The 27,511-nt window shown below is 38.0% G+C and overlaps 1 protein-coding gene across 2 annotated transcripts in view; it reads right to left on the bottom strand.

Annotated features, from left to right (window-relative positions):
- The window catches only part of ADK (adenosine kinase), a 543,033-nt gene that overhangs the window by 473,135 nt on the left and 42,387 nt on the right, over positions 1-27,511 (bottom strand). For both annotated transcript variants that reach the window (XM_069572166.1, XM_069572167.1), the window contains exon 2: positions 22,575-22,649. In XM_069572166.1, the coding sequence (XP_069428267.1) occupies positions 22,575-22,649 (75 nt within the window). The remainder of the gene's footprint in view (positions 1-22,574; positions 22,650-27,511) is intronic.

The following is a 27,511-nucleotide window of genomic DNA, read 5'->3' as shown; positions in this document are numbered from 1 at the left end:
TTCCTCCGTTTAAAGAATTGTGGTGCTGGAGAACACTCTTGAGAGTCCCTTGGATAGCAAGATCCAATCACTCAATCCTAAAGGAAATCAACCCTGAATATTCATTGGAAGGACGGATGCTGAAACTGAAGCTCCAATACTTCAGACACTTGATGCAAAGAACCAACTCACTGGAAAAGACCCTGATGCTGAGAAAGATTGAGGGCAGGAGGAAAAAGTGGAGACAGAGAAAGAGATGGTTAGATGGCATCATTGACACAATGGATATGAATCTGAGCAAACTCCAGGAGATAGTGAAAGACAGAGAGGCCTAGCACGCTGCAATCCATGGAGTCAGACACAACTTATCGACTGAACAACAACTTTTAAAGTCTCAGGGTAAGAATTTAAAGGGAATAGTGAAAGTAACCCATAAAAAAGATCCATATTATAGGCAAGAAGAAGGCAAGGACAGCTTAACTGTGATCAAATCACTCAAAAGACATTCTACTTTGCAGATTCGCATACATCTTCAGGTCCTCAACAATAAATTTGCAAGATCCATTATTTTTCTTTCTTTTTTTTATTTTTTAAATTATGAAAGTATGATAACACATCTAGGAGACTTGGAAAGTGTAGAACAAAGTTACATGTAGTTCCACTATATATTACAATAATTTTTTTAAGTCGATAAATTAAGATTTTTAGTTGGAGTTTCAGTATCTAACTCTCAAAAACTAACAGAATGAATACACAGAAAAGTAGAAGGATAAGTAAATCTGAAAAGTACTATGAACCAAGCCAAAATCATTAAGATTCACATAATTTTCACACAACAGTACGATAAAAATTCTAGTTTCCACAGACTATAAATCAGGAGACCCTGGAACATACCCAGGGACATAAAATAAGGTACAAAAATTGCATGGTCTAATGCAGTCTATTCTGTTATCACTGAGGAATTATGTTAAAAATCAAAGATATTTAAAAAGAACCCACATATTTTTAAGTACAATGTAGCATTCACCACCTTTGATTATCCACTGAAAGCCTCAATAAAGTTAAAAGACTGAAAAAATACAGAGGGTTACTACAGAGAAGAAAGCATTTAAATGAGAAATTAATATCAAAATGCAAGATCCATTTTAAACTATTCTACTGGCAGATTACTTCTCTAATCCCAAACTTTAAAATGTTCAGTCTCTCCTTAGTATTTCTTTCTGTGATATGATTTTCCCCTGCCCCAAGCTAGGTAACTTTCCATTAGATCTCAATAACCTTTTATTCTTCTTTGTCTTTGCTGGTTTAGTCAGTTTCATCTTCCTTATTTCTTCCTTGATTCTTGTACCCTTCTTCTTAAGAACCTGACCTACTGCCAAGAGCAAGCCAAACTTCTAGGTTTGAGGACACAGTTATATACTTAAAACACTGCCTCAAATTCATTTTGGAAGGCAAGATATAAATTACAATTATAAATGTAAAAGTAAATATGCCATCAGGTCCACAATCCTTACTAATAAAATGGAGCTCCTTCTCAATGAAACATTTAATGTTAATATTTGCTTTTAAAATGTCTGTTTAAATGTGGGACTAAATTAAATGCACTTCTCTTTTTCATTTAGTGGATCCTATTCTGCCAACCTAACTTCTGTTGGCAGAACAAAAGATATACAGATTTTTTTAATCTCTTATTACATTTAACTTATTCTCTGAATATTCAATGTTTTAAATTAATAAACTTGAAAGGGAAAATTCAACTTAGTAAGAAGTAGAAAGTAGAGAGCTATACTTCAACTTTCTACTCTGTCTCCTCCAGAATAATACAACGCATAAACTATTTTTCACTTGAGTTTTGTTTCCTAAAGACATGATTAAACAGATGTTCTGCTTTCATATCATTTCTTAGATTCAAACATGAACATAGTTCCTAAAAAAGCCAGAGACAGCAAAAGTGTACCATGGTATTTCTCAACATGTTTTCTACCTGAATTTACCAGAAGGAAAAGACATACACTCCAGTCATCAGGAGATGAGGAAGCAGAAGAGGACACAGGCAAGGGCCCTCTCTCTCTTGCCTCTAGTCCCCACAAAGTCTGAGTCTTCTGTACGAGACTGAAACAAACATTATTCATTCAAATATGTTATTTCCCTGAAGATTAGCATAACTTAGAACTTAAGGCTCAGAAAGGTCTTTGGACAGATTGTTAAGCCCAAAAACAGCTCAGTCATAAATGAAATGCCCTACCAATGTCAGATAGTTAATGCCAAGCTAAGACTTGCTATAAAGGAGGATGATAATAAATAGTCCATAAATATTTGCAACTAAGATTGCCCTCTTGAGAATCAAACAAGTAAAATTCTAGAAATCTACAAATATTACCGTATAAACCAAAGAACCTTAATGGTATCCTGCAAATTTCTATAAAGTTGACAGAATCAATCAGATAGTGTGGATAGAGCAAGATTTTAAACTTAACATGTTTAAATGGTTCTTGCAATTGAAAAATAAAGTTCGATTAAAACATATTAAGGGAATTCCCTGGTTCTCACTGCCTGGGGTTTGGGTTCAATCTCTAGTTGGGGCACTAAGATCTCCACCAAGGTGTGCACTATGGGAAAAAAAAAAAAAGAAATGTTAAAAGCACAGAGAACTATATTCAATATCCTATGAGAAACCATAATGGAAAGATTATTTTAAAAAAAAACAATGAATATATATGTACTATTGAATAACTTTGTTGTACTGCAGTAATTAACATAATATTGTAAATCAACTATATATTGTAAAAAATACCAAAAAAACCCATACTAGAAAGGAAGAAAAAGGAGATCAAAAGTGTTAATCTACTAATCACTAAGGCTGAAATTTAAGAGGCTTCTAGAGAAGGAAATTAAGAGTAAACCATGGGGTTAGAATGCAAATAATAGCAAAGTTACAAGGTTTATGAAAATACTATTTTAAATTCTCATTAGAAAACTAGATGAGTATTAAAATTCAGCTAGATGAATTCTACCAAAAATTTAGAAAGGGGCTAACACTTATCCTACTCAAACTCTTCCAGAAAACTGTAGAGGAAGTTAAACTTCCAAACTCATTCTATGAGGCCACCATCACCCTAATACTAAAACCAGACAAAGATGCCACCAAAAAAGAAAACTACAGGCCCATATCACTGATGAACATAGATGCAAAAATCCTTAACAAAACCCTAGCAAACAGAATCCAACAACATATTAATAAAATCATACATCATGACCAAGTGGGCTTTATCCCAGCGATGCAAGGATTCTTCAACATTCGCAAATCAATCAATGTGATACACCACATTAACAAATTGAAAGATAAAAACCATATGATTATCTCAATAGATGCAGAGAAAGCCTTTGACAAAATTCAACATCCATTTATGATAAAAAAAAAAAAACCCTCCAGAAAGCAGGCACAGAAGGAATATGCCTCAACATAATAAAAGCCATATATGATAAACCCACAGCAAACATCCTCAACGGTGAAAAACAGAAAGCATTTCTCCTCAAGTCAGGAACAAGACAAGGGTGCCCACTCTCACCACTACTATTTAACATAGTTCTGGAAGTTTTAGCCACAGCAATCAGAGAAGAAAAGGGAATCCAGATTGGAAAAGAAGAAGTAAAACTCTTCACTGTCCACAGATGACATGATCCTCCACATAGAAAACCCTAAAGACCACCAGAAAATCACTAGAGCTAATCAATGAATATAATAAAGTTTCAGGATATAAAATTAAGACACAGAAATCCCTTGCATTCCTTTCCACTAACAATGAGAGAACAGAAAGAGAAATTAAGGAAACAATTCCATTCACCATTGCAATGAAAAGAATAAAATACTTAGGAACAAATCTATCTAAAGAAACAACAGACCTATATATAGAAAACTATAAAACACTGATGAAAGAAATTAAAGATAACACTAATAGATGGAGAAATATACCATGTTCATGGATCGGAAGAATCAATATAGTGAAAATGAGTATACTACCCAAAGCAATCTACAGATTCAATGCAATCCCTATCTAAAACTGGAACAAATAATTTCACAATTTGTATGGAAATACAAAAAACCTCGAATAGCCAAAGCAATCTTGAGAAAGAAGAATGGAACTGGAGGAATCAATCTGCCTGACTTCAGACTATACTACAAAGCTACAGTCATCAAGACAGTATGGTACTGGCACAAAGACAGAAATATAGATCAATGGAACAAAATAGAAAGCCCAGAGGAAAATCCACACACCTATGGACACCTTATCTTTGACAAAGGAGGCACGAATATACAATGGAAAAAAGACAATCTCTTTAACAAGTGGTGCTGGGGAAACTGGTCAATCACTTGTAAAAGAATGAAACTAGAACACTTTTTAACACCATACACAAAAATAAACTCAAAATGGATTCAAGATCTAAATGTAAGACCAGAAACTATAAAACTCCTAGAGAAAAACATAGGCAAAACACTCTCTGACATAAATCACAGCAGGATCCTCTATGACCCACCTCCCAGAGTAATGGAAATAAAAGCAAAAGTAAACAAATGGGACCCAATTAAACTTAAAAGCTTTTGCACAACAAAGGAAACTATAAGCAAGGTGAAAAGACAGCCTTCAGAATGGGAGGAAATAATAGCAAACGAAGCAACTGACAGATAATTAATCTCAAATATATACAAGCAGCTCCTTCAGGTCAATTCCAGAAAATTAAACAACCCAATCAAAAAATGGGCCAAAGAACTAAACAGATATTTCTCCAAAGAAGACAAACGGATGGCTAACAAACACATGAAAAGATGTTCAACATCACTCATCAGAGAAATGCAAATCAAAACCACAATGAGGTACCATCTCACACCAGTCAGAAAGCCTACTATCAAAAAGTCTACAAACAATAAATGCTGGAGAGGGTGCAGAGAAAAGCGACCCCTCTTACACTGTTGGTGGGAATGCACACTAGTACAGCCACTATGCAGAACAGTGTGGAGAGTCCTTCAGTTCAGTTCAATTCAGTCGCTCAGTTGTGTCCGACTTTTTTCGACCCCATGAATCACAGCACACCAGGCCTCCCTGACCATCACCAAATCCTGGAGTTCACTCAGACTCACGTCCATCCAGTCAGTGATGCCATCCAGCCATCTCATCCTCTGTCGTCCCCTTCTCCTCCTGCCTCCAATCCCTCCCAGAATCAGTCTTTTCCAATGAGTCAACTCTTCACATGAGGTGGCCAAAGTACTGGAGTTTCCGCTTCAGCATCATTCCCTCCAAAGAAATCCCAGGGCTGATCTCCTTCAGAATGGACTGGTTGGATCTCCTTGCAGTCCAAGGGACTCTCAAGAGTCTTCTCCAACACCACAGTTCAAAAGCATCAATTCTTCGGCGCTCAGCTTTCTTCACAGTCCAACTCTCACATCCATACGTGACTACTGGAAAAACCATAGCCTTGACTAGATGGACCTTAGTTGGCAAAGTAATGTCTCTGCTTTTGAATATGCTATCTAGGTTGGTCATAACTTTTCTTTCAAGGAGTAAGTGTCTTTTAATTTCATGGCTGCAATCACCATCTACAGTGATTTTGGAGCCCAAAAAATAAAGTCTGACACTGTTTCCCCATCTATTTCCCATGAAGTGATGGGACCAGATGCCATGATCTTTGTTTTCTGAATGTTGAGCTTTAAGCCAACTTTTTCACTCTCCTCTTCCACTTTCATCAAGAGGTTTTTTAGTTCCTCTTCACTCTCTGCCATAAGGGTGGCGTTATCTGCGTATCTGAGGTGACTGATATTTCTCCCGGCAATCTTGATTCCAGCTTGTGCTTCTTCCAGCCCAGCGTTTCTCATGATGTACTCTGCATAGAAGTTAAATAAGCAGGGTGATAATATACAGCCTTGACGTACTCCTTTTCCTATTTGGAACCAGCCTGTTGTTCCATGTCCATTTCTAACTGTTGCTTCCTGGCCAGCATACAGATTTCTCAAGAGGCAGGTCAGGTGCTCTGGTATTCTCCTTAAAAAGCTGCAAATAGAACTGCCATATGACCCAGCAATCCCACTGCTGGGCATACACACCGAGGAAATCAGAATTGAAACAGACATGTGTACCCCAATGTTCATCGCAGCACTGTTTATAATAGCCAGGACATGGAAGCAACCTAGATGTCCATCAGCAGACGAATAGATAAGAAAGCTGTGGTACACATACACAATGAAGTATTACACAGCTGTTAAAAAGAATGCATACGAATCAGTTCTAATAAGGTGAATGAAACTGGAGCCTATTATACAGAATGAAGTAAGTCAGAAAGAAAAACACCAATATAGTATATTAACGCATATATACGGAATTTAGAAAGATGGTAACGATTACCCTATATGCAAGATAGCAAAAGAGACACAGATGTAAAGAACAGACTTTTGGACTCTGTGGGAGAGGGCGAGGGTGGGATGATTTGAGAGAACAGCATTGAAACATGTGTATTATCATATGTGAAATGGATCACCAGTCCACATTCAATGCATGAAAGAGGGTGCTTTAGGGATGGTACACTGGGATGACCCTGAGGGATGGGATGAGGAGGCCTGTGGGAAGAGGATCCAGGATGTGGAACACATGTACACCCATGGCTGATTCATGTCAATGGATGGCAAAAGCCACTACAGTACTCTAAAGTACTTAGTCTCCAATTAAAATAAATTTATTTTAAAAATAAATAAATAAAAATCAGCTAGAGAAAAACAGGAGGAAAAATAATAAACATCACTGATAATTATTCATAACAACTAGCTAGATATTTTCATTAAAGGAAATTTTTAATATTTGGTACTTGTAAGATGTCACCACATGGCTCTTGAACCACTTCAACAAAGCTAGCCAATTTTGTATCACACTTTCAATATACTTCTAAGTACATTTTAATCTGGCTTCTGTCCCTCTCTATCATTCCACTGTGATTTACTTAGCTGAGGTCACCATTCATATTGTACTGCCAAATTCAGTGGACTCCCTCTAGGTTTTATATCGCCAACCTGTTACATCTGATACTATTCACTACTCTGTCATACAAGCTCACCATTCTTTGTAAGACCTGGTCTTAGTTCTCCCAATAAAAGCTCACCATCTCCTCTGTAATTCATCTACCCACCCATTAAATGCTTTATCCTCCACCCTACTTCTCTTTTTATTTCATGTCTTTCCTCTAGAAAGGCTTATCTATTAGTTGCTTTAAACACTACCTATAGGAGAAGGAGATGGCAATCCACTCCAGTATTCTTGCCTGGGAAATGCCATGGACAGAGGAGCCTGGTGGGCTATACAGTCCACAGGGTCACCAAGAGTGGGAGGCGACTAAAGCGACATAGCATGCAGGCTCTGGCTGTGCCTCTCTCACGGGACTTAGGCCTTCTGAGCAGTATTAAACTAGTTTTTGGAGGTTATCAAAGAAAAATTAACACTGCCTATATAATGATGGTGGTATTGGTGGTGATAATGAGGATGATAATGGTAATAACAGGTAACATTTATCGAGTGGCATTAGGCCAAAGTACAATTAAATATAACCTTTATTTATTATATGTCTCTCCCACTGTGAATCCTCTATCAACCAGACACATAAATCACAGACGCTCCTAAATATGCCCATCTAGATAACACATATTTATGTCATCCATGAACAAACCTGAACCCAATCTCTTCATCACCTCTAACATGTCCTTCCTCCCATACTCCCTAATTCAGTTATAAATAACAACATCTAGTCATTCACCAAAACTAAACATTGGAACATCATTCCTGACTCCTTTGCTCTTTTCATTAAATCAATCAAATCTTACCTTTATAACACTGTATTATTGAATTTTCTCCTGACCACTTTCTAACTATAATGATTAGGTCACCATCTCTCAATACGTCTATACTACAGCCTCCTCTAATTTATCCCCTCACACCCCCTGATCTACTGTAGACACAGTGATTTACAGAATTCTACACATGAATCTGACCATGTCATCCCCTTGCTTATTAACTCCCTGAAGTTGTCTCCACTGTCTGTAACAGAGACATGAGACACATTCCAAGCTCCTCAGCAGCCAATAATATCAGCTAGCATTTGGAAAATACATAAATTATCTTGTTCAATCTTCATATTATAATATTCCTGCTATTAGGCTGGTGCAAAAATAATTGGTTTTGCACTGCAGAACTCTGTCGTTTGATACTGGAATATATCTTAATATGGTTATGTTATACATCATTTTAATGCATATTTCTCATTTCATGTTGTTTTTTGGGAAGTGACTTATTCAGTTCAGTTCAGTCACTCAGTTGTGTCCAACTCTTTGCAACCCCATGAATCACAGCACACCAGGCCTCCCTGTCCATCACCAACTCCCAGAGTTCACTCAGACTCACGTCCATCGAGTCAGTGATGCCATCCAGCCATCTCATCCTCGGTCGTCCCCTTCTCCTCCTGCCCCCAATCCCTCCCAGAATCAGTCTTTTCCAATGAGTCAACTCTTCGCATGAGGTGGCCAAAGTACTGGAGTTTCAGCTTTAGCATCATTCTTTCCAAAGAACACCCAGGACCTATCTCCTTCAGAATGGACTGGTTGGATCTCCTTGCAGTCCAAGGGACTCTCAAGAGTCTTCTCCAATACCACAGTTCAAAAGCATCAATTCTTCAGCACTCAGCTTTCTTCATAGTCCAACTCTCACATCCATACATGACCACTAGAAAAACCATAGCCTTGACTAGATGGACCTTTGTTGGCAAAGTAATGCCTCTGCTTTTGAATCTAGGTTGGTCATAACTTTCCTTCCAAGGAGTAAGCATCTTTTAATTTCATGGCTGCAGTCACCATCTGCAGTGATTTTGGAGTCCAGAAAAATAAAGTCTGACACTGTTTCCACTGTTTCCCCATCTATCTGCCATGAAGTGATGGGACCAGAGGCCATGATTTTAGTTTTCTGAATGTTGAGCTTTAAGCCAACTTTTTCACTCTCGACTTTCACTTTCATCAAGAGGCTCTTCAGTTCCTCTTCACTTTCTGTCTTACTGTTTAATTTACATTTATTTTAGATTAGGGAAATGATGTTAGACAAAAAGCAAATTTGAGCAATTTTCTTATTCAAGTTCAAAATGGGTCATAAAAGCAGCAGAGACAACTCCCAACATCAACAACACTTTTTGGCCCAGGAACTGCTAACCAACACAGAGCACGTGGTGGTTCAAAAAGCGCTGAAGGTGAGTAGCATAGTGGCTGGACACTGGAAGCTGACAAGGACCAGTTGAGAGGATCGTGGAAGCTGATCCTCTTACAACTACTTGAGAAGTTGCCAAAGAGATCAATGTCAATCATTTACACTACAGGAATAAACAAGCTTATCTCTCATTAACAAAAGTGTGTTGATTGTAATGGTTCCTATTTTGATTAATAAAGATATGTCTGAGCCTAGTTATAATGATTTAAAATTCACAGTTCAAAACCACAATTACGTTTACATCAGCCTAACATAACCCATGTACTGAAAAGCAGTGACATTACTCAGCTGACAAAGGTCCGTACAGTCAGGGCTATATGGTCTTCCCAGTGGTCACACATGGTGTGAGAGTTGGACCGTAAAGAAGGCAGGATGCCAAAGAATTGATGCCTTCAAAATGTGGTGTTGGAAAAGATTTCTCAAAGTCCCTTGGACAGCAAGGAGATCAAACAAGTCAAACTTAAGGGAAATCAACCCTGAATACTCATTGGAGTACTACGTCCAATAATTCACTGGAAGGACTGATGCTGAAGCTGAAGCTCCAGTATTTTGGTCATCTGATGTGAGCAGCCAACTCACTGGAAAAGTCCCTGATGCTAGGAAAGAGTGAGGGCAGAAGGAAAAGAGGACATCAGAGGATGAGATGGCTGGATGGCAGCACCGATGCAATGGACATGAACTTGGGCAAACTTCAGGAAATGGTAAGGGACAGGGAGGCCTGGCATGCTGCAGTCCATGGGGTCGCCAAGAATTGGACACAACTGGGCAACTGAATAACGACAACAGATATAGTATTCCTATTTTATTTACAGGGAAACTGAGCTTCCACAGATTGTCACACAACTACAAGTTGTTCCAGAGCACAACTTTAACCAATACATTAAGATTACCTTGTGCCTCTGTGCTCTGTCACTCAGTCATGTTCAACTCTTTGCAACCCCACGGACTACAGACCACCAAGTTCCTCTGTCCACGGAATTTTCCAGGCTAGAATGCTGGAGCACGTTGCTATTTCCTACTCCAGGAGATCTTCCTGACCCAGGGATCAAACTTGCATCTCTCTCTCTCCTGCACTGGCAGGCAGACTCTTTACCACTGTGCCACCTTACCTTACCTTATACTTAACCAAATTCTATAACGCCACAGTAATGAATTGATTTCTTTCTTCATTTGTCTCCTCAATTATGCTACTAGCTGCTTAAAGGAAAGAAATTTATTTGGCAAAAAGCTGACCACGAAGTAGATGCTCAAAAAAATATGTACTGAGCTCAAATGAGCTGCTAAAAATAAATCTATGCTTAGGTTAAGTCTTAAGAGTACCATTTTCCTCAATATTCAAAATCAGGTCTAAATATCAGAGAAACCACAAGGAATACCATCTTATAATATCTGGGGCAAAATGAGGTCTTCATAAATGAGTCTGTGTTCATTTAGCATCCATATTTTAGGTCTTATTTGAAGAAGCCCCAGAGCAACTCAAAATCAGCTACTTAATATGAAGTAATATAAAGATTCAGAATCATATATCAGTTTGTTTCAAATTCTAAGAATATAGAATTCTTTTTTTTTTTTAATCAAAATGGCCAAGATCACCTTTCTTTTAACGAAAAGCAAAGATAACTGAGCTAACGGAAATATTCAAAATTCAGCGGCATTTCCAAATACCAGCAATAATCTAAAAAAGTTAATGGATTTCCCTGGTGGTCAAGCGGTTAAGAATCTGCCTGTCAATGGCGGGGACACAGGTTTGATACCTGGTCCAGGAATATTCTACATGCCACAGAGTAACTAAGTCTCTGAGCTGCAACTACTGAGGTCACGCATCAGAACTGATGAAGCCCATGAGCTCCCACGCTCTGCACCAAGAGAAGCCACCGCAGTGAGAAGCCTGCAGACCACAGCTGAAGAGTAGCCCCCATTCGCTGCAACTATAGAAAGCCCGAATGCAGCAATGAAGACCCAGCACAGCCAAAAAGAAATAAATTAAAAAAAAAAAAAGACTCAGTATAAAGCTTTACCAGCAAAACAACTACAGGGCTACATAAGCTCAAGGACAGAAAGAAAAAACATTGAGAAGCTAGAAACCAAACTACAGATAAATTTTAAAATTCGCATTGCAGATCAGTGGGTAAAGGTAGACTATTCACGATACAGTAATATAATAACCGATTCCCTATAAGGAAAACTTTTTAAAAACCAGATCCTTACTTCACATTATATACAAAAATCAATTTAGGATCAATTAAAGACCTAAATATACAAAGCATAATGATACGACTTGCAGAAGAAAATATTGCAAAATAGTTATATATAGATTTAACTACAAAAATGTCAGAGCATCTCACAATTACTTTCAAACAAAACAATGATAGCTTTTAACCTTATATACAGTCCTACTTGACACTCCAAATGTTTCACCTTTAAACTACTATACACTCATTTATTGAAGTAATTCATCATACCTTACACAATGATTCACCTATAAATTGCTGACACTAAATAATCAGTACTGAAATTTATGACCAACTATAATTACTCTTAGTACTTTTACAGCAAACATTATGTAATACCTTTCATTTTTGTTTACATTAATCAAGATTTACCTAAGGTTCATATCATTATTAAGAATTTATATCCATGAGAGAAACATATTTCCTGAACTACTCTAGCTTCCCTTTTTAAAACTGAGTATTTTCATTACAAATGATGATTTTTATTTCCAATTACCATTTCATTAATTCTCTCATTTCTCTTACTTCTGTGGATATTTATCTGGTGTCAGGGAAAATTAAGGCAAATCTGTCTTACAAACTCCTTCCCTCTGTTTTCCATCCCTATTAACACATTCCTTTTCCTTTACTCTCCATAATTACACCAATATTCATCTGGAAGTATTTATATGTTCCGTATTTCCTCCCCTCCTCACACCCACTGTGTCTCTTCAAGATGCTGGGAAAGATTATTTTCAATAGTCTACTTCCTATAACAAGTGTTCCTACTTAATTTCAGTTATAATATTTACATCAAATAATTACATCAAAACAAACTAACCTAATTTTGCTTCTCTTTTAGTTAAAGATCCTAACTTTTTCTTATTCAAGGGAATACCAGCTTTATAATCTTCAAGTAAAGAACAGAAACTCTAGAAGAAATTTAATTTTTGAATATCAAATAATTATCTAGTTGATGTTTCCAAATCATGGCAATACTTGCTCTATTCTGGAAACAGGTCAATTGGAGGCAACATACCATCCTCCCAACACATAACTTCACTGTTTTCAAAGCTCAGCCAAAAAGAGAATTCTAGAGTCCTTCTGTTTTTGTTGTTGTTTCTTTTTTTATTTTTTTGCTTTTTAAAAAATTAATTTATTTCTTTTAATTGGAGGCTAATTACTTTACAATACAAAGAAATTATTAATATACTGATAAACTAATTAAAACTGAACGTGAACAATGTTTAGAGCAAATAACACACATCTTTCTCATCTACACTGTATCTATAATTAAATGAAAACAGAATTTCATTAACTCTATGAGCCTTTACATATATACTTATTTACACTACAAAAATCTAGATGTATAATTGAGTTTTTCAATTTCAAATTAATACTTTCAGAGTAAGATAGCAGAAAATATAGAATACAAGTTTACAATTAAAACAAGCATGTATTTCAAATTACTGCCCAATGCCTGATACATTTTTTGGTCATGAACAAATGTCTTAAGCTCTGTTATTTTTTATGAGGATAACTACCTCATGAAGTTGTCACGAGGACCAAACTTATATAAAAGATGTACCTAATATACATTGTATAAATGCTTCATGGTCAAATAATTGTCAAAAATAATTATATTCTTTTCTCCTTACCCTTAAACGTTTTTCAGATGGATTCTCTATGGCCCTTCTTTAGATTCAACCCTTTGTGTACACCAGCCCCAAACGCAGAGACCATTGGAATATGATGGTTCTTGTTCTTTAAAAAACTGCGCTGAAAAACTTGACAAACACAGCACATGAAAAATGTATCTTCACAGAAATATATGTGAAGAAAATACCAATTCCCTCATTAGCTTTCAACACTGAACACAAAACTCCACTTTAAAAAAGGCCTTTCATAAAATATTTTTCAGTCAGATGCTATCTACCAAGGTGCCTAACATATATCCAGCACCGTGCTAAGAGTCATGTAAGAAAAGTGCAATTCCTTTGCACCAAGAGCTTAGCACATACAGAAAAAATTTACTAAGATACTTTTCTTAATTGTCTCTCTCCCCAGCAATGTTTAGAAATCCTGATGTGAGGCATATGCTATAGGTATTTAATTATAAACCCATACAACAGAAAAAATATTGAGCTTCCTCTCAAGAAATGAGAAGGCAGAAGACAGTAATGAGTCAAGAAAGTCAAAGGAAATCGTAAATTAAAGGGAAAAAACCTCTCATTAAAACCACCACTTGTTTGACAAACTGTAAGTTGAGATCATCACATAAATTATACAAACTGCTACATAGTTAAAGCAAAAGATAAGATCAGCAATCAAGAAAAGATTTGAACTAAAAGAAAATAAGAAATTCATTTTTATTAATCCAGAGATTGCTCTGACAAAGAAACCAGGCTTACTCATTTTGAATCCCCCAAATCTGTATGTAGTTGTTAATTCTCAGTTTATACAACAGGTTTAAATTACCGATAATTTAATAATCCAGTTAAAAAATAAAGGTAGTGAGTGTGGCATGGTAGAAAAAGAAATAAACAGGGTCAGGACACACAGATTCCATCTCAGGCTTGCACTGCTAACTATCATCAACAGCAAAAGCTGTCACTTCACTGAGATTGTTCCTTTGCTGTAAAATGAATAAAGAGATTTAAATTATCTCCAAAGTCCAGTTTGTCTCAAAATTCCTGTGATTATATATGTCCTGCTATAGTACATACAATAACAGTGAAATATACACAGTCATACCCCTGGAACTTCCACTTATATATGGCAGAAAGATTATCTACTCTTCCATCTAAGACTGTTAAAATGATGACAAAGGTACAAAAAAGAAAAAAAAAGCAAACATCTACGGGATCAAAAATAATATAAAAGAAGTAACTAAGCAGTACTGGTCAAAAGGTTTCCACAAATTTTCAGAAAAAAGAAAACAGGTGAGGAACTCAGCAGTGCTAAATAAACAAAAATCTCAATTAGAACTGAAAGAAGCTGCTTATGATAAGCAAGCCTAGTCCATCTGCAGAAACACTAACCTCAGAAGATATACATAAGACACGGGGCCACAAGTAAGGGAATGGACTACTACCATCTCACCATTACAACCTACGATTCCTAAAATAGAGATAAATTACCAGTTTATTCCCTCAAGAAACCAAACAGAAGCATCTCTGAATTAACGGACAAAAGGCAAAGCAGAGGAAGTAAAGACGGACAGGTGAAACTGCCTACTTAATTAAGGTACCCCCCTACCGGCCAACTCAGAATAAAGCAGCCAGGCTGAAACCTTCAGAAAGCAAAATGCAAGACTTTTCTGGAAAGAAACTGAACAGATTTTTTAGACTTCCAGATATTAACATTAAGGGTCACACACACACCCTCAGAAAAATAGGCTTTTAGCATAACCAAGCCTTTGGTCAAGCCCAACCTGAAAGGGACAGAGTAAACGGACAAAGTAGTTAAGCAGTTAATCCTATTAGAGGATTGTAAGTAAAGAAAAAAGTATGGGAGACCCTTGTAAGTTACTGATCACTCAATAAAGCAGGTTTGCTTAAGCACAAAGCTAAGCAAGCTTGATTAGCAACAGAAGCATGAAACATGCCCCCAAACAACAGAACACTGGTGGCATGAGATCCACATTCTGTCCAGTGAGCTCATTAAATTAATGATCCCTAGGGCAAAGTCTCTGCACATATAAAACACAGTAATTTATGGAAAGGTGACATTTCAAAGTGAAAGACCCTCATTGTTCTGAGACCTGAAATGATTTTTCCATGGTGCCAAGACAGTCCTGGCTTGACCAGGACTGAAAACGCCCCCACCTGACAGAAAGGAGCTGATGAGGGAAGCATGATGTGCACTCACGAATGTGGAAGGGACTTCCCTGATGGTCCAGTGGTTAAGAATCTGCCTGCCAATTCAGGGGATACGGGTTTGATCACTGGCCCAGGAAGATCTCATACGCTGTAGAGCAACTAAGCCCACGCGCCACGGCTGTGGGAAGCCCATATGGTCCAGGACCCACACAGGGCACACGTGCCTCAACTACTGAGCCGTGTGTCTAGAGCCCAGGCTCCGCAGCAGCAAGCCTCTGCAATGAGAAGCCCTCACACCACAACAAAGGGCAGCCCCCACTCGCCACCACTAGGGAAAAGACCGTGGGAAGCAACGAAGACCCAGCACAGGCAAAAATAAATAAATAAAATAATTTTAAAATAATAATAATAATGAAGAAAAAGGTGATCTTTTCCCCCTCCTACTTTTTCTTTGATTATAAAACTGTAGCCCACTAAGTTCTTAGGACATGATACCATCTCACTTGCCCAACTGTAAACCTCACAAGCATCCTATTCCAATAAACCACTTGTATCTACCACTTTGCCTCTCACTGAAGTCATTCTGCACTGAGACATGAACTGGAGCTCCTTGGAGGCCCCCAAAACACCACCTGGCAGTTTCAAACCCACACATATCAACATGCCAATGTGGTTTTGAATGTGGGATATGGGTGTGTGCGTGTGTGTGGGTTTGGAAAAAAATTTTTTTGCTTTATTTATAGGTGCTCTTTGCCTATGTAACAAATTCACCCCAAAACTGGCAGGTTAAAACACAACTCACTATCCCGCACAGTTTCTGAGGGTCAGGAATCCAGGAGTAGTTTAGTTGAGTTTTTCTGGTTGCAGTCAAGCTGTCAGCCAGAATGGCAATCACAGGGCTTAAAGGACGATGGAGAATCCACTTCTCCGGCTCACTCACATCACATGGTTGTTGGCAAGTCTCAGTTCCTCACTAGTTATGTCGACTTCCTCACAGACAGAAGAAGTAGCCTCTATCTCCAGCCATTAAGCCTCTCACAAGATGTCTAAATGTATGAGAGAGAGAGAGTACGCTGGAACACAAAGAAAGCACCCACAGTGGAAGACAACTTTTACAACTGACTGCGGAGGCTTATAACACTGTACAAGAAGTGGTGACCAGAACCATCCCCAAGAAAAAGAAACGCAACAAGGCAAAATGCTTGTCTGAGGAGGCCTCACACAACCAAAGGAGAAAAGGAAAGATATACCCATCTGAATACAGAGTTCCAAAGAACAGCAAGGAGAGATAAGAAAGCCTTTAGTGAAGAAAACAAAGAAATAGAAGAAAACAACAAAATGGGAAAGACTAAAGAGCTCTTCAAGGAAATTAGGGATATTTAGGGAATATTCCATGCAAACATGGGCACAATAAAGGACAGAAACAGTATGACCTAACAGAAGCATAAGATATTAAGAAGAGATGGTGAGATTACACAGAAGAACTGTACAAAAAAGGTCTTAATGACTCAGATAACCGCAATGGTGTGATCACTCACCTAGCACCATACATCCTGGAGTGTGAAATCAACGAGGCCTTAAGAAGCATCACTACAAACAAAGCTAACAGAGGTGATGGAATTCCAGCTGAGCTATTTCAAATCCTGAAAGATGATGCTGTTAAAATACTGCACTCAATATGCCAGCAAATTTGGAAAACTCAGCAGTGGCCACAGGACTGGAAAAGGTCAGTCTTCATTCCAATCCCAAAGAAAGGCAACGCCAAAGAATGCTCAAACTATTGTACAATTGCACTCATCTCACACGCTAGCAAAGTAATGCTCAAAATTCTCCAAGCCAGGCTTCAACAGTACGTGAACCGTGAGGTTCCAGATGTTCAAGATGGATTTAGAAAAGGCAGACAAACCAGAGATCAAATTGCCAACATCCACTGGATCATCGAAAAAGCAAGAGAGTTCCAGAAAAACGTCTACTTCAGCTTTATGGACTATGCCAAAGCCTTTGACTATATTGATCACAACAAACAGTGGAAAATTCTTCAAGAAATGGGAATATCAGACCACCTGACCTGCCTCATGAGAAATCTGTATGCAAGTCAAGAAGCAACAGTTAGAACCAGACATGGAACAACAAACAGGTTCCAAATCGGGAAAGGAGTACATCAAGACTGTACCCTGTCTCCCTGCTTATTTAACTTATATGTAGAGAACATCACGCGAAATGATAGGCTAGGTGAAGCACAAGCTGGAATCAAGACAGCTGGGAGAAATATCAATAACTTCAGATACTCAGATGACACGACCCTTATGGCAGAAAAGTGAAGAACTAAAGAGCCTCTTGATAAAAATGAAAGAGGAGAGTGAGAAAGTTGGCTTAAAACTCAACATTCAAAAAATGAAGATCATTGCATCCAGTCCCATCACTTCCTGGCAACTAGATGGGGAAACAATGGAAACAGACTTTATTTGGGGGGGCTCCAAAATCACTGCAGATGGTGACTGTAGTCATGAAATTAAAAGATGCTTAAAAGACCTAGGCAACATATTAAAAAGTAGAGACATTACTTTGCTGACAAAGGTCCATCTAGTCAAAGCTATGGTTTTTCCAGTAGTCATGTATAGATGTGAGAACTGGACCATAAAGAAGGCTGAGCATCAAAGCATTGATGCTTTTGAACTCTGGTGTTGGAGAAGACTCTGGAGAGTCCCCTGGACAGCAAGGAGATCCAACCAGTCCATCCTCAAGGAAATCAGTCCTGAATATTCACTGGAAGGACTGATACTGAGGCTGAAACTCTAGTACTTTGGCCATCCGATGTGAAGAGTTGACCCATTGGAAAAGACCCTGAAGGTGGGAAAGATTGAAGGGAGGAGGAGAAGGGGACAACAGAGGATGATACGGTTGGATGGCATCACTGACTCGATGGACATCAGTGTGACCATGCTCCGGGAGTTGGTGATGGACAGGGAAGCCTGGCGTACTGCAGTCCATGGGGTCACAAAGAGACAGACACAACTAAGCAACTGAACTGAACTATGTCAAGACTATATACTGTCACCCTGCTTATTAACTTATATGCTGAGTGGTGGTGGTGGCTTAGTCACCAAGTCATGTCCCACTCTTATGACTCCAAGGACTGTAGCCTGCCAGGCTTCTGTCCATGGGATTCTCCAGGCCACAATACTGGAACTTGTTGCCATTTCCTTCTCCAGGGGAATCTTCCCTACCCAGGGATCAAACCCAGGTCTCCTGCACTGCAGGCAGATTCTTTACCGACTGAGCTACAAAGGAAGCCCTATATGCAGAGCACATCATGCTAAATGCCAGGCTAGATGAAACTCAAGCTAGAATCAAGACAGCCAGAAGAAACACCAATAACATCAGATATACAGGTGATACTACCCTAATGGCAGAAAGTGAGGAGGAACTAAAGAGCCTCCTGATGAAGGTGAAGCAGAGTGAAAAAGCTGACTTAAAACTTAACATTCAAAAAACTAAGGTCATGGCATTCGGCCCCACCACTTCATGGCAAACAGATGGGGAAACAATGGAAACAGTGACAGACTTTATTTTCTTGGGGTCCAAAACCACTATGGACAGTGACTGCAGCCATGAAATTAAAGGACGCTTGCACCCTGGAAGAAAAGCTATGACCAACCTAGACAGCGTATTCAAAAGCTGAGACATCATTTTGCCGACAAAGATCTGTATAGCCAAAGCTACAGTTTTTCCAGTAGTCATGTACAGGCATGAGAGCTATACCATAAAGAAGGATGAGCACCAAAGAACTGCCTTCAAACTGTGGTGTTAGAGAAGCCTCTTGGGAGTCCCTTGAACAACAAGGAAATCAACCCGGAATAGTCACTGCTAAAGAACTGATACTGAAGCTGAAGCTCCAATACTTCAGCCACCTGATACGAAGAGCTGACTCATTTGAAAAGGCCCTGGTGCTGGGGAAGATTGAAGGCAGGAGGAGAAGGGGTTGACAGGCTGAGATGGTCAGATGGCATCACTGACTCAATGGACGTGAGTCTGAGTAAACTCCGGGAGCTGGTGATAGACAGGGAGGCCCCGTGTGCTGCGATTCATGGGGTCATAAAGAGTCAGACACAACTGAGCGACTGAACTAACTAACTAACTAATAATGAAAGAGAATAAGTACCTTTTCATGTGCTTTTTGCCATCTGTTTATCTTTGGTGAATGTTCAAATTTCTTGCCCATTTTTATTAGGCTGTTTCTTTTCTGACTGAGCTTTAAGAGTTCGTAATATATTCTCACCGGTATTATCAGATATATGCTTTGCAAACATTTTCTTCAAACCTATGGTTTGTCCTTTCATTCTTCTAAGAGTATCTTCCCAACAGTAAAAATTTTCATTTTGAAAAAGTCCAGCTCATCAGTTTTTTCTTTAATAGAACATACTTCTGGTGTTCTATATTTAAGAAATTCTTGTTTAAATCACAGTCACAAAGATTTCCTGCTATATTATCCTAAAGAAGTGTTATACTTTTAGGCCTAAAATTTAGCTCTATCAGTCAATTTTGTATATGGTACAAAATACAATTTCCTTCTTATGCATGTTGATATTCAATTGTTCCAGTACTACCTGTTGAAAAAAGACAATCCTTTCTCCACTGAACTGACTTGCACCTTTGTCAAAAATCAGTCATCCATTTATGTGTGGGGCTATTTCTGGACATTCTATTCTATGCAATCAAACTTTACACTGACATCCCTGCTTGATTACTATAACTTTAAAATAATTCTTGAAATCAGGCAGTAGCTTTTTTGTAGATTCCATCAGTTATTCTACATAAATGATCATGCTTTGGGGAAATAAAAATAGCTTATTTCTCCCTTTGCAAGCTGGGTGTCTTTTACTTCTTGCCTGACTGCTCTGAATAGAATCTCCAGGACCACTGTATACATTCTGAAGTGGTAAGGGCCGAAATCGTTGAATTGTCTCTGATCTTAGGGAAAAGTATAAAGACTTTCACCATTAGAAATTATGTTATGAGGCTTTACTCTAACCAAACTTTTATGAGAAATAAATAAGATCCCTTCTATTCTAAGAATCCTATACAAAATTGTATCAGGAATAGATAGTGGTTTTGGCAAATGGTTTTTCTATTGAGATGATTACATTAATTTTCTTTTTCTACTATTAATATAGTTAAGTACTCTAATTACATTCCAAATGTTAAACCTACCCTACACTCTAAGCACACTATTTCATTCTACAAAAAGGAATAAACATACTGAGACTGTCTAAGTATGGATAAGTGATTTTCGATCTTCACTACCACTTGCTTTCAAAACTGGAAATGTAATAATAGATAGCCAACAGAATGAAAACATATCAATCTTAATACTAAAATAAAAATATAATTAAACAGAATTTATAAAGCTAAAAGTTAGAGCAGTAGTCAGGAGTTAAAGTAGAAAGTTAACAAAACTTAGAAAGCAGAGGAGAAATAACAGAGGGAAGAACAGGGGCACTGGTAAATTCACTGTACATAAGGAAAAGTCAAGGGCTTCTATTGAAAGCTGATACAAGAAAATATTTTCATGTATGAATATTATGTCATTAAAAAGTACAAGGTAACCAAAAGAAGTAAAACTATTAATATAATTGTATGCAGGAGTGTTTCTGATTAGCAGAGTGTATTTTAAAATTTGTATCTGAATGTCTTATGATAAGACACATCCTCCAGTTTGTCCTTGGATCCCTAACCTATTTCCTACTATCCTGCAATAAGCCAAATTCACACAATTATAAATTCTTGCTGACCCTGTGACACTTGAGTTTATACAGATAAAGAGTTAATCTCCAAGACATTAAAAAACAGAATCTGCTAAAAACGGCTATTCCTCAAAATCAACTGTATTCTACACATGAGCAATGAACAATCCAAAATTGAAATTAAGAAAATGACTCCATTTACAATCCCCAGTCAGGAACTGAACCTGTGCCCCTGGAAGAGAAAGTACGGAGTCTTAACCACTGGACCTCCAGGGAAGTCCTAGGATGGCTGTAATTTTAAAAGGGGAAAAGACCAAGTTTTCGTGAGCATGCGGTTCTTCAAAGAACTAAACACAGAATTACTATGTAACTTAGCAATTCTACTCCGACATATAAACCCAAAAGAAATGAAAATATATATTCTTACAAAAACTTGTACACAAATATTCACAGCAGGTTTCTTTATAACAGTCAAAAGACAAAACAATCTAAGTGTCCATCAACCAATGACTACATCAACTGATGAATGCATAAAAAAACTGGTATATACAAACAATGGAATATTATTCTGCCTTACAGGAATAAAGCACTGATACATGCTACAACATGGAAGAACCCTGAAAAACATGCTAAGTAAAATAAGCCAGACAGAGAAGGCCACATATTGCACACTTCCATTTATATGAAATAAAATATCCAGAATAGGCAAATCCATGGAAACAAACTAAACTGGTAGATTGGGGCAAGGCAGGGAGGGCAGGTGGGAATACTGATATGCTCACTTATTGGATACAAGTTTCTTTTTGACGTGATGAAATGTCCTGGGTTTAGATCGTGGTGACAGTTGTGCAACACTGCCAATGTCCTAGTAGTCACTGAATTGTACACCTTAAAATAGTTAAAATTGTGAAGTTAAGTAAATTTTGCATCAGTAATATTTTTTAAAAGTGGTTGCCCCTGGGCATAGAACTTGGGGTGTTTAAGAGGAAGGGGCGGTTAATTTCTCATTATTAAGTGTTCTTTAGTACTTAACTTTTCCCTTGTACCAAATGAGCACGGATAAATAAACATAAAATGATTTCTCCGCTCAATTAACAATATCAAAAGTTACTATTGGGGGAAATAGGGAAGACTCATAGTGTTAGAATGATGTCTTACATATTCTTCTTGTTCTCTATAATCCTATTCCTTCTCCCACATGGTATGGTACCATTACTGATTTAGTTCATTGACAGTTAATTTTTAAATGTGGAAATTAAATCATTAAGTAAATCACATACTTCTTCCTTGCAAAGAATAACAGAATCAACTTCAAGTGAAAGGAGCAACAGGAATGAACAAAACTACCAAAGTTTTCCCAGGGAAAATTATGGTCAATTACTCAATAATAATGGTATTGCACTTGCCATTATCAGGATTAAATTTCCTGAATTTTCCTCCAACTGAAGATGTTAAACAGCAAATTCAACTCTAATATTTTCAGTTTTTACTTAGATGTATGTTTTACATAGTAAATATGAAGAGCTCAATACTTACTTATCAAGGAAATCCTTGTCCACTACAGCACTGATGTCAAGAAGAGGATTTCCCATTCCAAAGAGAATATTTTCACTAAAAAAAAAAACACAAAATACAAGCACAAGTTAGAAATACCTCTGAGTAAGGTGACGTATAAAACCCACACGAATATAAAAATATCTTCACTTTACCCTGAAAATAAACCTAACATACTAGATTATTAAACCTTTGATTTGCTTATTACATACATGTAGGACAAACTTTAGAGGTAGCATAAAGCCATTCAGAAGGGAGAATGACTTTTAAATTGGACAAAATAAAACATAACAAAAGAAGAAACCAGATCATATGATTTTTTTCCACAATATTTAATAGCTAATGAGTAAAGCTAATTAGGTCCATCTAGTCAAGGCTATGGTTTCTCCAGTGGTCATATATGCATGTGAGAGTTGGACTGTGAAGAAAGCTGAGCGCCAAAGAATTGATGCTTTTGAACTGTGGTGTTGGAGAAGACTCTTGAGAGTCCCTTGGATTGCAAGGAGATCCAACCAGTCCATTCTGAAGATCAGCCCTGGGACTTCTTCGGAAGGAATGATGCTAAAGCTGAAACTCCAGTGCTTTGACCACCTCATGCGAAGAGCTGACTCATTGGAAAAGACTCTGATGCTGGGAGGGATTGGGGGCAGGAGGAGAAGGGGACGACCGAGGATGAGATAGCTGGATGGCATCACTGATTCGATGGACATAAGTCTGAGTGAACTCCGGGAGTTGGTAATGGACAGGGGGGCCTGGTGTGCTGCGATTCATGGGGTCACAAAGAGTTGGACATGACTAGCAACTGAACTGAACTGAAAGCTAATTAAATTCAATGTTCTTTTTTTTCAAGGTTTAACAAAGTTTTATATATTCAACCAACATGATAAATATTTAATTCTATCTAGACAGTAAAATACTGAACTAATGAAAGTTTATTGCAGAGCATAGAGCAAGTCCTGGAAAAATTCAAGCAACAGCCTTATCCTTGAAAAACTGTGAATGCCTGGAGTGGGACCTTTACAGTGGGTGTCATAGAGAGTGTCATTTTCGATTACATTTAAGGGACTTTGAGGGAGTCTGTTTTCCATAGTACTTCAGTATCGCTCAAAACTAAGGGAAAGATAGAACCCTGAGAACCACAAGCAATACCAACTGACAGCAAGAAATGGACTGGAGGCATAGCTGGGTCAGCCTCGATCAGGGACATTTTTCTAGTTACTGAAATAAAATTCGCCTCTGCATAATAATTTCCCATTGGTATCTAGTTTGCTCAAGCGCTTTTCCAGTTGCTTCCAAACCAGTTACCATTCTCACCACTTGGAGATTATCATTAACACCAACAGGACCGATACACCAAAGTTTCCTTAGGAGAACCAAGTACAGCCTACACTTGCAGTCTAAAATGATTTAGAAGACTAAAGTAAAATCACAGATTGGGCAACTATGGTTGAATATGCAGTGGGAAATCTGTCCCTTCTATTTAAAGAAAGCTGATGAGGGAGGGATAAGAGACAATGTATTTATTTGTTCACACTGGCATTTATAATCAAAATAAAAGTCTAGTAAAGAAAGTAAGTCCTTAGAAAATGAAGGATCAACAGGCAGACACAGTAAAATGTGACCATCATTTCATTAGGAACTTCTCTGTCTAATTTGTGTATTATTAGGCAAACAATAAAAACTCTTCAGTTCACTTCAGTTCAATCGCTCAGTCATGTCCAATTCTTTGTGAACCCATGGACTGCAGCACGCCAGGCCTCCCTGTCCATCACCAACTCCCAAGGTTTACTCACACTCATGTCCATTGAGTCGGTGATGCCATCCAACCATCTCATCCTCTGTCGTCCCCTTCTCCTCCTGCCTTCAATCTTTTCCAGAATCAGGCTCTTTTCCAATTAGTCAGTTCTTCCCATCAGATGGCCAAGTACTGGGGTTTCAGCTTCTTCATCAGTCCTTTCAGTGAATATTCAGGACCAATTTCCTTGAGAATGGACTGGTTGGATCTCCTTGCAGTCCAAGGGACTCTCAAGAGTCTTCTCCAACACCACAGTTCAAAAGCATCAATTCTTCGCTGCTCAGCTTTCTTTATAGTCCAACTCTCACGTCCATACATGACCAGTGGAAAAAACATAGCTTTGACTAGATGGACCTATCCTGGCAAAGTAACATCTCTGCTTTTTAATATGCTATCTAGGTTAGTCATAACTCTTCATCCAAGGAGCAAGCATCTTTTAATTTCATGGCTGCACTCACCATCTGCAGTGATTTTGGAGCCCTCCAAAATAAAGTCTCTCACTGTTTCCACTGTTTCCCCATCTATTTGCCATGAAGTGATGGAACCAGATGCCATGATGTCAGTTTTCTGAATGTTGAGTTTTAAGCCAACTTTTTCACTCTCCTCTTTCACTTTCAAGAGGCTCTTTAGTTCTTCACTTTCCTCCACAAGGATGGTGTCATCTGCATATCTGAGGTTACTGATATTTCTCCCGGCAATCTTGATTCCTCCAGCCCAGCATTTCTCATGATGTACTCTGCATGTAAGTTAAATAAGCAGCGTGACAATACACACCCTTGACATACTCCTTTCCCGATTTGGAACCAGTCTGTCGTTCCATGTCCAGTTCTAACTGGTGCTTCCTGACCTGCACACAGATTTCTCAGGAGGCAGGTCAAGTGGTCTGGTATTCCCATCTCTTGCAGAATTTTCCACAGTTTATTGTGATCCACACAGTCAAAGGCTTTGGCATAGTCAATGAAGCAGGAAGTACATGATTTTCTGGAACTCTCTTGCTTTTCTGATGATCCAACGGATGTTGGCCATTTGATCTCTGGTTCCTCTGCCTTTTCTAAATCCAGCTTGAACATCTGGAAGTTCACGGTTCATGTATTGCTGAAGCCTGGCTTAGAGAATTTTGAGCATTACTTTACTAGCGTGTGAGATGAGTGCAACTGTGCTGTAGTTTGAGCATTCTTTGGCATTGCCTTTCTTTGGGATTGGAATGAAGACTGACCTATCCAGTCCTGTAGCCACTGCTGTGTTTTCCAAATTTGCTGGCATACTGAGTGCAGCACTTTCACAGCATCATCTTTTAGGATTTGAAATAGCTCAACTGGAATTCCATCAGCTCCACTAGCTTTGTTTGTAGTGATGCTTCCTAAGGCCCATTTGACTTTGCATTCCAGGATGTCTGGCTCTAGGTGACTGATCACACCATCATGATTATCTGAGTCATGAAGATCTTTTTTGTATAGTTCTTCTGTGTATTCTTGCCACCTCTTCTTAATATCTTCTGCTCCTGTTAGGCCCATACCTTTTCTGTCCTTTATTGTGCCCATCTTTGCATGAAAATATCCCTTGGTATCTCTAATTTTATTGAAAAGATCTCTTAATTTATTTAAACAAACAAAAAAGCACAGGGGAAATATCATTGAGCTGCTTGGCTGTTTCTTTTTATTCACACCTTCTAAGTGTTTAATTCAATATAGACAGTAATGTAACCACTGCAAAAATTAACACACAAGACATTTCCATCATCACAAAAAAATAAAACTGCCCCCATGTCAGTCTCTCCACCCCCAACTGGTCCCCTCCTGGTTTTAAGAAATATAACAGTGATACTTCTTTTTAAGAAGTCAGTCCTTTGCATATCTCCTGCACTCTCAAAATGGTTTATTACACCCTTCTCAAAAATTTAGTAGAAATAATATTATCAAATTAATGCAACCTCTCTAGGCCCATGGCTTCTACAGTCAAAGAATTATGGTGGGAAATGAGAACAATGAATCACAATAACCATGTTTAAACTCATTTCTAAATCTATTTGTCCAACAAAACCTTTGCTTATGAACATAAATGGATAAGAATATGTGAAATGTTGATCTAGAGCTCCCTGTGTAAAGGACAAAAGAGGAAGAACTTAAATACCAATTACTGTTCTTTAGTGCAAGAATTATATGGTGTAGGCCCTGATGAGAGATGCTGTCAAGCTGGCCTAGTTGGAACCCACTGCAGCAAGCATGGCTAATACAAGAGGTAGGAGACAACAGAATTGAAAACAAACATAAAAGGTGTCTTCATACAGTAAGTGAAGTTAAAAACTATACAATTATTTCCAAAAGCAAATGAGTTTAGACTACACACATTATTTTCCTCTCCATCACTGTATATTACTGAGAAGCCATCAAATAACTTCATTGTAATATAACAGATCAACTCTGTTAAAAACACTAATGCTTTAAAACGGCTAATTTCCTAAATACACACTAGTATCCAGGCCAGTAAATACTGTACCACCCTTCTCAAATAATGAAAATACTATTTAAGTAAGCATTTATTTTGATCTTTTCCTATTAGATGTTAACAAGATGGGGCTGGTCTATGGCCAAAAACTACCTGACTCATACTAGGACTATTATTTTGTTAGCAATATAAATGTTAGCAATGTCTTTTTCCTGGAATGGATGCTAGGATGAAAGATTCTGAATGACTGGTTTTGTTGGTTTTTTTCTTTAGTCAGTAATTTTACATGTCTCATAATTCAGATGCCATCCAACATAAACCTATAATTATTATTGTTACACAACCTCCAAGTTTCATGCACTGATGCAGATATCAAAGTAAAAGATACTCATAAAACTTTGTCTACTCTACTGATATATTATTGTCAATTACCTCTTTGGTCAGCAAAAATATTTAGTTACACTAAGAATTGATGCTTTTGAACTGTGGTGTTGGAGAAGACTCTTGAGAGTCCCTTGCACTGTAAGGAGATCTAACCAGTCCATTCCGAAGGAGATCAGCCCTGGGATTTCTTTGGAGGGAATGATGCTGAAGCTGAAACTCCGGTACTTTGGCCACCTCATGCGAAGAGTTGACTCATTGGAAAAGACTCTGATGCTGGGAGGGATTGGGGGCGGGA

This window comes from Ovis canadensis, chromosome 25 (genome assembly GCF_042477335.2).
Source record: "Ovis canadensis isolate MfBH-ARS-UI-01 breed Bighorn chromosome 25, ARS-UI_OviCan_v2, whole genome shotgun sequence".
NCBI classification, from domain to species: domain Eukaryota; kingdom Metazoa; phylum Chordata; class Mammalia; order Artiodactyla; family Bovidae; genus Ovis; species Ovis canadensis.
This window is presented reverse-complemented; position numbering and strand designations above follow the sequence as displayed.